We start from the raw sequence: 12,061 nt of genomic DNA, 5'->3' as shown, positions 1-12,061 counted from the left end.
AGGGAAGAGTAAAAAGCAAGTTGGAGGCTGGAATGAGACTGTTTTTCCAACAAAAAAAAAAATCTGGGAAAAAATTCGTATATGTATATTACTCTATACGTCTATGCAAGGCTTTATTTTTTTTTTTTTTTTTGAAGATCAACTGTGAGCCCTGTGATCGGTTAATTTGATTTAAGTTTTATTTTGGAGATTTGGACTAGAGGTAGAGGCGCGAGCTAATTGTATCCTGATCCTTGCCTTGAGGGGTTTCAAAGCCCTGGAGCAACTCTCCTCTGTATTTTGTTCTGTCTACCTTAGCCAAGCTATTGCATTTCTCTCTGGTGTGGCGAGGCGAGCAGATCGCTGGGAGAGAAATCGGAAAAGGGGGGAGAGGAAAAGGAAAAGGGGACTTGGAGAGAGACTTTGTGCTTCAATGTTTCAGGTAAGATCTGACGGTTTGGGTTTGTTATTATTTGCTAAGGAGGGTATGGCTGGGACTTTGGGCGCAACTCGCTTTTACGCATGTGCCAGGCATGGGGCGAGAGCGCGGCACACTCGCACACACGCAGCCGGGCGCGGACGGCGGCTGGGGATCCGCTCGCACCGGCTGCGGCTCCTCGGTTTTCTTCCTGGCAGAAGGAGCCGAGCGGCGCGGGCGGAGGCGGCGAGAGCCCCGGCTGGAGCTCCGCGGGGTCGGAAGGCGGCGCGCGGACCCGGCTAGGGATCCAAGCGGCCCGGTGCTGTGCCTCGGAGCTCACCGCCGCGGCTCCCGGACCCCCGAGTCCCGTCCCTGCTCCCGCCAGCCGCGCGCGTCCATTCTTCCCGGGGCGCCGCAGGGCTCCGCGCCGATCGCGTTGGGGGTGGGGACCGTCGCCCTGCTCTCAGCCAGCCTTGGCGGCGCCCCCCGGGACACCCGCTCAAAGACGCCATTGTGGCTGCTGAGCGGATCGAGCCCCCAGGCGCTTTATTTATTTATTTATTTATTTATTTTTCTCTTCCTCTTTCTCCCGGGCTGAGCCCTTTTGTGAGCCGCGGCTGGTGCCCAGAGCCGGCCCGCATGCCACCCGGGCTGATCCAGATTCGTCGCCTCCTCCCACTCAGGCGCCTTTAAAGCCTTTTCCCATCCCCTCCCATTTCCCCTCCCCCCTCCTTGGGTGCAAATGTTTCATTTATTTTTAAAAAAGCGCCGGTTCCTCTTCCTTCCCACCTCCTCCCCCGATAGAGACCTAGGCACACTCTCCGGAATCGACGTCTCCTTGGGAGGCTGGCGCGGGCTGGGGACGCTGGGGTAGGGGAAGGCTGCGGCCGCCACCGCCACTGCCGCAGGTAACGGCGGCTTTTCAGCGATTGCCCCTTTTCCACCGAGCCTGCAGCTCCGAGTCCTGAGCCCGCGTCCTTCCCTCCTCCTCTTCTGGAGTCCACGGTTCTCTTAAAGGGACAGAGTTTCCTGGCAGCCACCGGTGTGCGCGGTCGAAACCCGCGCTCCGGGGCGCAGAGGTGGGAGGCAGGGAAGCAGTTTGCCTCCTTTCTGACCTCTTTCCTTCCCATCCCCCAGACTGCCTCCCCTCCTGATGGAAATATGGTGTGCGCTTCCTCTCCTGCCCCCAAGAGGGACCTGGCTGGAAAATAAAAGAGTCCTCACCTCCTGGAAAAAAGAATGGGGCGGGTGACGCGTTGTGGTGAACTGCTTCCAAAGTGAGGTTGAGTCCCTGAACGCAGAAGTAGGGGGAGGGTGAAACTGGTGCGAGGACCACTTATCTGGATGCCCGCCCGGCTCAGGCTCCAGGCACGCAGCGACTTCCTAGCGATCCCGGGCCGGCTTGGATCGCCTTTGTAATCTTCAGCATTTAAGCTGTCGTGGAAATGATTTTTCGGTGTTAACACCTTTTTACCGTGCTTCGCGGGCCGACTGGGCAGCAGCGGACAAAGTTAGCAAAGTTAGAATGGGGCGGTCAGTTTTGTACGTGGAGACTCTCACAGGGGAACTGTCCAAGACCTTTATGCTCTGCCTTCCTGTCTAAGAGGGACACTTCAGAAGGCAGAAGTAATTTGGTACAAATATTATACAAATACTACCGTTTAGGGCATAGGACTGGCTGTTTTCAAGCAAATCTTTGCCGCCGCCCCTCCCCCCGTCCCCGCCCGTGTGTGTGTGTGTGTGTGTGTGTGTGTGTGTGTGTGTGTGTGTGTGTGTGTCCTTGGTGGCACCCGGGAAGACAACAGTTTGGTGGCACTCGGGGAGACACAGTTTAACATACTCATTCTTTAAGAAACGTTTGCCTTCTGTTTTCAATCAACTAAGCTGGCAGCTAGAGATACAAGTTTATTTGAGACTACCCTCTGGGTACCAAGCATGCTTGGATTGTTTTAGCAAATTAAAAATGAGCAAAAGGCTTTTACCTTCTCAGCAGTAGACTCCTTAAGAGACCTCCTGTTTCGTGTGGTGTGGTGTGTGTGTGTGTGTGTGTGTGTGTGTGTGTGTGTTCCAGGGGAAACATTTTCTGTGTGTATCTCAAGTGTTTTTAATGTAGAGAGGAGAAAATAAAGAATTTTTAAAGGCTGAGGCTGATGCCACGGAATGATTCATTAAGTCTTGAGTCCACATCAAGGAATCCACCTGCCTGTGTGGGAGGCTGTAAGAGCTAATAGCCAGTCGACTTGGCAAATTTTAAATAGCAATGAGTCCATTTGTCTCCGGGATAATGGGCAAGATGCCGGTTTATCCCTCATGTTTAGATTTCGGTGGCATTTGGCTTAGGAGAAAGGGCTGGTTGTTTAGGAGTCTGTGCCGTTAGCGGTCCTGCTGATGCAGATTAAAAAGAGCTGTTGGTGATTGTAAGGATGGCAGTAGGTTAAGTGTTTAGCTAATGTGGTGACAAAGGTGACCCTGGAACTTTAAAACTTCGCTTCATAGAGAAAACTTCCCTGGCTGGGGCTTGGGTGTAAAGAGAATGTAACTAACTAAGCAGAAGTGCCGTAGGTTCGCATGGAAGAAATCTCTAGATGCATGGAGTATGAATGATAGTTGGGGACGGGGTCTCCCACCACAGCATGCAAAATGACTGCAATGGGTTTTGCTCTATTAATTATGCCTGAAGCACAATATAAACTCCCGGAACATACACTAGAGGTCTCTCTTCCAGCTGTATGATTGTTATTCTTGTGATTCTTTGCTAGAGCATGTATAGTGGGGTACTCAGTAAAGGCCTGGTTCATAAGTAAGTTTACCTTCCTGATTATTCTTCATATTCTGATGTGAAGCATTTATTTTGAGGAGATGAGTCAGTAATTCCTGCCCACTTTATGCTACCCAAGCACTCAGAAAGTAGCTACAGTAAGGCAGATTTCTACCCACTGGTGAAAATGTCCTGGTCAGGTTGCATTGAAACATGAATTTTAGACTTTTCTGCATCAAATTAGTTATCTTTTAAAAAAAATACAAATATGGACGTGAAGGTAACACTTCCTTGTATGAATGCTTTCTGGTCTTGACATTTCTAAACTCTGGGTGTTTACCATACCATCCTGAAATATGGCTTTTGTTTTTGTTTTTGTTTTTTCTCAGATCTACTGTTTGCATCAACTGTAGAGTCACTCAAACCGGGCTTTTATAACTGCTTCTTAAACTGCATTTTTGAACTTTTTTCAACTATACTTTATTATTTTTCAATAAACAAAGCATTTACTCATCCTCAAGAAAAAACATCTTGGGAATGAAAACTTTTGGATGTGAATGTGTGTGTGTTTACTTGGAGAACTTACCCATGGCAGGCTTGAAAAACAATTTGCCATCTTGGATAGAGTTACAACTCCCTGACTTCTCATTCATAAAAATGTACCAGATGCAACTAATGCTTTGCTTTTGAGGAGTTTAGATTGAGAGCTCTGCAAAGAGTAAAATGAGATTATCTTTTAAGAATCATTTTTTGAAGTCTGTTTTCATTAAGCTCATCCATTCAACCAACCAATATTTATTTATTTGTTCTAGCTGTCCAGGAAACTTCGGTAGATGCTGGAGCCGCCATGGTGAGGAAAGGCATCCAGAGCCCTGATTGCCCAGAGCTTATGATTACAGAGACAGGGTAATTGAATAATTGAACAACTGATAAGAGATTAGTGCTTCGAAAGAAAAGGGAAATTTTAGTAGTATGAACCAAAAGGTGCAAAACGGCCAAGGCTGGATCACATTTCCAGAGAAAGCTCTAGAACCCGAGATCTAAATGTTAGAGAGACAGGTGGATGAGCTGGGTGGGCTGCAGTGGTTTCAGCCCTCAGGGTAACAACACTAAAGGGTAGGGGCACGAAGGCTGGGGAGGAGGATGGCAGCGCATGCTGAGGCCTGTGCACCGAAAGGACAGTCCTGGAAGCACATGGGCAAATGATACACAGAGCAATGGGGTGAATGCAACCTTGCATTGGCCATTTAGGGTTTAGGCGAGAGCACATCAGATGTAGCTAGCTATCGGCAGGAGAACCAGTGATGGAAAGATGTGTGCTCCGCTTTGAAAGCAAACATCTAGGAAAAGCTTGGTTATGGGTCACTGAGAGGAGAAGAGAGAAGAGTGTCAAGGTTTGGGGCTTGTTGAGGTTTGACTGTGTTGCCCCAAGGTGGCGCTGACTTTGAAGGTTGTAGAAGCTTTAGGAGGTAGAGCCTTGCTTAAGGAAGCAAGTCAGTGTGGATGGGCTTTGAGCTTCCAATCCACTTGCGGCTATCTGTTCAACCAAGATGTATGGCTATGGAAAGTACAGAGGTACAACCCTGCCACCATAAAAGCCATTGCTACCGTGCCTTTCCCTCAAATATGGACTGTACCCCTCAAACTGTAGGCCCCACAAACCTTTACTCCCTGGCTTAGTTAGGGTTTCATAGCTGAGAACAGACACCATGACCAAAGAAACTCTTATAAAGGACAATTCATTGGGACTGGCTTACAGGTTCAGAGGTTCAGTCCATTATCATCAAGGTAGAAGCATGGCAGCATCCAGGTAGACATGGGCCTGGAAGAGCTGAGAGTTCCACTGCTTGCTTCCAGGCAACTTGGACAAGGGAATTAAAGCCCACATCCCCAGTGACACATCTACTCCAACAAGGCCACACCTCCTAATAGTGCCACTCCCTGGGCCAAGCACATCACACCCCCTTCAGTTGCTTCTTGCTGTATGTTTAATCACAGCAAGAAAAAGTAATGGATGCAGGGCATGTTAATCAAATAGCTATGGTATTTGGAAGGTTGGTTTGGTATCTTTTGCTTCCTCTCTAGTGACCAGAAGGAGTGGTAATGAGAAGCCTCATTCACATCCAGTGTATCTAAATTCACAAGGCAACCATGGCATGTGGTCCGGTCATTCTTCAATTGCTCCATTTGTCCCACAGTCCTGGGCAGTGCCTGTATCCATCAGGGCCTCCTCTGCCTGTCCTTCACATCCTGTTCTCTCAGACCCTTTTTCTCCTTGAACTGCCCTGTGAGGTCTGTTCAACCAGCTCCTGACACGCTGGAAGTCACCATTGAGAGGCTTCGGGACAAAATCAGGTGTGTGTCTCATAACATACACGAATTGTGTCCAGAGTATCATAAAATCACTGGTGTGGCCGCTGGCAAACTGCCAGTGCTTCTATAAATAACCTCTCACCCACGCGCCTGTAAGTGAGTCTAATTCAGTCCATTGGGTCCTTTAAAATGGCTTGAAAGTAGAAGAGGGGACTGACTGGGAAGAGGAGGGGGCTGGGCAGGTATGGGTGTGGGAGACAAGGAGAGGAAATGGGGTGAATAAGTACATTGTGAACATGTGTGAGATCTGTTATTGTACACAATAAACATATGCTAATAACAATGTTTAAAATATAAAGGCCTTAGATTACTAGAAAAATGAATTGTTCAGCAGCTGGAGAGATGGCATCATGGTTAAGACTGCTTTCTGCTTTTGCAGAGGACCTGGGTTTGGTTTCCACAACTTCCATGGTGGCTCAAAGTGGCTTGTAATGTCTGCCTTCGGTGAGTTCCTGCATTACATGCCATCCATATAAACTGTAGCGGGCAAAGCACACCTACATAAAAGTAAAAAATGAATGAATAGTTTTTAAAAATTAACTGTTCAACTCTGCCTTTTAAAGTCATTTGCATATAAATAAGATAATCATCCTATTCAAAAAGGCAGAAAGAAAGGAATAAGGAAATAAGTAGCTTTTAGATTGTCCCCTGCTTAGATACATTTTTGTGTATGTGACCCTTGAATATGTGTGTCTCAGTGTTCTATTGCTATAAAGAGATACCGTGACCACAGCAACTCTCATAAAAGAAAACATTTAATTGGGGGTTGCACACAGTCTCAGAGTTTAGTCCATTATCATCATGGCAGGAAGCATGGCAGCATGCAGGCAGACATGATGCAGGAGGGGTAGCTGAGAGTTCACATCTGGATCCAGAGGCAGCAGGAAGAGAGAGACACTGGACCTTGCTTGGGCCTCTGCAACTCCAAACCCCACCTCCAGTGGCACACTTCCCCCAACAAGGCCACACCTCCTCATTCCTTTCAAGTAGTGCCACTTCCTGGTGACCAAGCAATCAAGTCTGTGGGCCTATGGGGACCATTCTTACCACCACAGGGTTTCTGTGTCAAAACACCCCACAGAAGCAAATAGGAAAAGAAAGGTTCCTTTTGGCTCATGGTTCCAATTTCCAACAAGAAAGCCATGCTGGAGATGCCTAATTTGGGGCTGCAGGCCCCTGTGGGGCTACTTAAGTGGCAACTAACCAGAAAGTACAGGAATCTGGACTGGGGCTAGAGGACAGGTACAACTTACACAGGTCACAGTAACCCACAACAACTTCCCAGACCCACCTCCTAAATAATCCACAGCCCCCCAGGATACCTCTACCCACTGGAGAACCAACATCTAAACCATGAGCCAGCTGGAGAACACCTTAAACTTACAACATAGTGATCCCTAAACATCTGGCCCTCGCTCGACTGCTCCTTGACTAGCCTGGTCTCCATGCGGTCTTCTCATATCTCTTCATAAGTGAGCGCTTTGCAGCTACTGGGATCTTGTCCCTTCTTTTAATTTGTTCTTACTTCTCAAAAACTTATTCCTCTAGGTCTAGATTCACAAAAAAATGTAGAACAGCTAGTCTGTTGATTAATTTTTAGATAATCTGAAATTGGGCGTTTAGTGGTTTTGCTTTCAACATTGAAATTTATTAGAAAGGGGATTTCCATTAAAGAAGCCTGCCATAAATCTTTTATAATAGTATTTTCCTTCTCTGGTTGTACTTCTTCCAGAAAATTCCAGTCTGGGGCTCCTTCCAGAAAATTGAGGCTTCCTTCAGTTATTTCAGGAAGCAATGTGAATCCCATGCTCTTCATGGGAGTTTGATACATAAGTAAAGCCCTAAGGTGTTTTGTTTTGTTTTGTTTTGTTTTCCTGATGGTTCTCATGTAGGTAGCCTTTCGGGAATGTGGGGCAGGCTTTTGATTAGATAATGCCCATCCTTTCAGCCATGTCACCTGGTGTTCCATCTCTCCCCAACCCGCCTTGCGTGGTTTCTAAGAGAACAAGTGGTATCAAATACCTCAAGCCACCACTTCTGGCTGCTCAAACCTTCAGTGTGCTTGAGTTTCACTGTGTCCTGGCTGCACATGATGGTGCCCACACACCGGGGATATCCGTGACCCAAAGGAGCGAATCCAGCATTCCCTGCCGGGCCCCTCAAATAACACTAGTTACAAAGCTTATATGCAGTTGTTACGTCAGGGGTGGGGACAGCATAGGAACTCTAGCCCAGAAGAACAACTATCAGAGGAGTCAGAGGAAAGCATTAATGATAAACTCAGAGTCACCAATAATGTGTCAGTACTGAATTAAAGAAAAGAAATTATGAAGCTTCCCCCTTGGTGTGTAATAAACCAAGAGCCAGCCTGGATTTGAATTCTTTCTCTCCCCGTGTCCTCTGTCATTCCTTTCTGGCTGTTGTAAGAGTCTGAATCTGTGCCTGCATGAATGCTGCATTGTCTTGACTGTCTCTTGTCTCTCTGCCCACCGTGTGTGTGTGTGTGTGTGTGTGTGTGTGTGTGTGTGTGTGTGTGTGTGTGTNGTGTGTGTGTGTGTGTGTGTGTGTGTGTGTGTGTGTGTGTGTGTGTGTATGTGTGTGTGTGTGCGCGCGCGCATGTGTCTGTCTGTAGGCCCTTGCATGTCTGTATCTGTCTGTCCCTAACAAAGGGCTATCTATGCTCTATATTTACTTAACAGGACAAAAAGTATCATATGAAGAAGGAATGAGATACCTCATAGAAATCTTTAACAGAGTTTCACAAGTCACTGACTCTAACTGATCCCATTGACAAACAAACAAACAAACAAACACTGTCAAACACGATTTAAATGCTGTTTCCAGCATTTGTGGGGCGTGTTCATTTTTATAAGGATGCTTTCAGCCTGTTTTCTATTTCCAGGATTCATTACCATAACTTCACACACACACACACACACACACACACACACACACAACTTTGGGTCATGGGCACGGAAGAGTACATAACTTAAGACTATAGCTATGCATTAGCTTTGGTTATAAAAGTAGGTTATATGGGAAATCCAAGGCAAATAAGGTTACTTTTTGCATTGTTCTCTTAAAGGCAGGTTAAAAAAACAGGCTTAGTATGCAATAGGACAGCAGTCTTAAGTGACTTTAAGGCATGTATTAACTTTGGCTATGGGGTCCAGCAAAAGTTCATTTGATTCATTTGAATGTAACAAGTAATTTTATAATAATACATCACCACAGCCAACTTCAGCATTAATCTCATTATTGTTCCTCAGACATTTCTAGCTCACTATTTATTCGGCTAAAATGAGTAAAAAAAAAATTTTGAGATGTAGGGTCTCTCTGCTTAGCATTAAAATTAGGAAGATCCTCCTGCCTCTGCTACCACACCTCATTCTGGGTGTTTTCCATAACACATAACGTGTCCTGAACTGTCCCAGATCCCAGATGCTCTTCTCCCACTTCCCTCCCACTACCTCCCCACTCGTAAGCGGAAAAAGAAAGGCATAGCCATGCTTGGAGGGATGGAGAGATGGCTCGATGGGTAAAGGTGCTTTCTGTACAAGCATGAGGACCCAAGTTTGGGGTCCCAGAACCCACAAAAAGGTCTGGTGTAGTGGTGTGCGCCTGTAACTCTGGCAGTGAGGATCTAAGGGGGTGGAGGCAGATGTCAGGAGCACACTGGCCAGCCAATCTAGCCAAAACAGGAAGCTTCAGATGCAGTGGGAGATCTTGTCTCAAAAACTAAGGTAGGGAACAGTTGAGGTAGATACCAGCTAACACCCTCTGGCCTTCACACAAGTCTGAACACATGCACACACCAGTGTATGCAACCCTCACACACAAGTACACAACAAAGTGGTTTGAGATTGTTGCCACTGGAATACCCCACCCTAGACCTCCAGCTAGGCCAAGTGTGTTTTCACAATACTCTGTCATGTCAATCAAAATGGAGATTTGCTTTCTACTCAGAGAGAGCTGACAGTGGAGTGATTCAGTCAGTCCCCACTGCCAAGACAGCCTGCTGCTAGGAAAAGCCTTCTGAACGGGAGAGAATGTTAACGGGACAGGTTCCAAAGGCTCTCCAGAGGCAAGGACAACCTTCCTGATGAATCTTTCCTCTCACCTGCTGTCACCCTCTCGTAATATTTGTGTAGTAATTTCACTTTGCTGAAAATCTGTAGCTAATGGAACAGAAGACGTATGCAAAAGTCAAGTCCAAAAGTCCCTGTGCGAAAGAAACAAGAGATTATATTGTGCCAGGGCACTGACCATTGTCCCTCAAACATGCCCACCCCACGGTCCCACGTTCATACCTACCTCCATCAGTTTCTCACTGTAACACCTTGATGGACTTCATGTTTCTAAACCTTGGTGTTCAGAACTATAAAGGAGATGGTAGTAGCTTTCTGCCTCATGACTGAGATACCAGTATGCGATGGTTATAAACAAGGCAGCAACAGCCTGAGGGTTATCCTGAGAGTTAAATGGGGTGCATATGTCCAGCATATACTGGCCCTCAGAAGATAGAATAGCCTATAATTAAGAGTAGAGGCTGTGTTTATTTCCCTCGCCTCTTTAGTTCTTTTCGTTAGGTTGGGTTTTGTTTTAAATATTTATTTTTATTGTGCATTCATGGGTATCAGTGTGTATGCGTGTCCACAGAGGCCAGAAGAGGGTTTCAGAGTCCCTGGAGCTCGAGTTACAGGCGGTTGTAAGCTTTCCAGTCATGGGTGAGGGGAACCAGACTCTGGTCCTCTGGAAGAGCAGCAAGTGCTCCTAACTTCCCAGATTCCGTTTGTGGTTTTCCTTTCAATGTTTTGTGTATGTGTGAGTGCGTGCATGCTTGTATGTGCACTATGTGTGTATCTGGTTCTCTGGGGCCAAAAGAGCTTATCAAGTCCCCTGTCAAATCCCTGGAAACCTCCGTCACAGGTCGTGACAAGCCTTCCCTTTGGTACTGGGAACCAAACTCAGATCTTCAGCAAGGATAGCAAGTGCTCCTCCGTGTCTAGCTGGCTCTCCGGCCCCTGAGTTTTGGTTTGGTTTGGTTTGGTTTTCCTCTTCTTTTTGAGTCACAGTCTCATGTAGCTCAGGCTGGCCTCCAACTTGCTACCAGTCAAGGCTGGCCTTGAACTCCCGATCATCTTGCTTCTACCTCCCAAGTTCCGGAATTACCAATGCTGGCTGCCATGCTCAGTTCTTTAGGGCATGCAGCATTAATGCTCAATAAACAATTTGTGGATACATGAATACAGAATAAAACACCAGGTTCTGACTTTGCCTTCTTGTAAGTCGCACACACGCACCCCCCGCCCCGGCCTGATTGTTACAGGCTTTTTCTAACTAACTAGATCAATCATCTGGGACAGCCAATTTTTTTAGATCTGGGAAGTTTGTTTCAAAGATGGTTCTCTTTCACTTTTCGTTTTGTTTTGCTTTAAAGATGAGGTCTCATGTAGCTCGAGATGGCCTGGAGCTTGCTATGCAGCTAATGATAACCTTGAACTCCATCTCATCCTGCTCAGTCAGTCCCCTCCTGGGTGCTGGGATTACAGGTGTGCCAGCACAACTAGTTTTATCGGTATTGGGAGACTGAAGCCAGGGCTTTATGCACGCTAGACTACATTCCTCATCCCCCTTTACCTCTTGATTGCGCACAAGAAATTCCTCCTGGGTACAAATGTCGTAGGGTTTCAAAATACTGCAGACGTGTAAAGCTGGTCTTTGAAGACTGGTAAGTACTCCACCCTATTCTGACCCAACCCTGGGAATCAAATCAGAAGATTCTGACTCAGCCAAGGAGCTCTGGAGCTGGTGCAATGCCCATTCCATCCAGCAGATGGCAGGGACGCACACTCCTGGTTTCTCAAAGCTGGGTTGAACCAACTTTTAAACCTGCCTTGGCCCTTTCACAGAAACTCTTGTGGCTCAGAGGGACAACTGGAAGCTTCAGCATCTCCAAGTAGCCCAGTTTTTCTTAGGCAGTGGGCCAGGGAGGTGAGATAAAGTGTATACTTTGTTAGCACGCACTGATTGTGATTTCCCAGAGATGGGAATTGTGTGTGCGTGTGTGTGTGTGTGTGTGTGTGTGTGTGTGTGTGTGTGTATGTGTTTTCTTGAATGCCAGGTTAAATCAACTAAGAAAAGTGCCTTCATTCCCTAACATCAGCCATATTATCACATGCTTAATTGAAAGTAATCAGAAATCTGGAATTTAATAACGGTAATAACTTAGTTTGAAGCATTCGTGTGCCACCATGAAGGGAAGAGTGCTACATGTTGCTGTTTGTAGGTCTGTCTTGTAGGGCCTGACAACTTGCTTTTCTCATTGCTTAGAACTCCACACCCACTGTTAAGTCTGTCACTGTAAATCTGGCTTCATCAAGTCCTTTCTAAGAATTAAGATACGAATTATTCCCAACCACTTTGTAAAATGGGCAAAATGTTTATGCCTTGGCCTAGAGAAGGTACTTCAGGGTGGCTGGGAATGCTGCTCTATGACAGAGTGAGTGCCTTGTGTGCAGAAACTCATGAAT

General features: G+C 46.6%; 1 protein-coding gene across 1 annotated transcript in view; it reads left to right on the top strand.

Annotated features, from left to right (window-relative positions):
* The first annotated feature begins 242 nt into the window (after positions 1–242).
* The window catches only part of Kctd1 (potassium channel tetramerization domain containing 1), a 188,252-nt gene continuing 176,433 nt past the window's right edge, over positions 243–12,061 (top strand). The window contains exon 1 of the mRNA XM_021214357.2: positions 243–421. Within this exon, the coding sequence (XP_021070016.1) occupies positions 413–421 (9 nt within the window). The 5' untranslated portion in view covers positions 243–412. The remainder of the gene's footprint in view (positions 422–12,061) is intronic.

The sequence above is a fragment of the Mus pahari genome, chromosome 15 (genome assembly GCF_900095145.1).
Source record: "Mus pahari chromosome 15, PAHARI_EIJ_v1.1, whole genome shotgun sequence".
NCBI lineage: Eukaryota > Metazoa > Chordata > Mammalia > Rodentia > Muridae > Mus > Mus pahari.
This window is presented reverse-complemented; position numbering and strand designations above follow the sequence as displayed.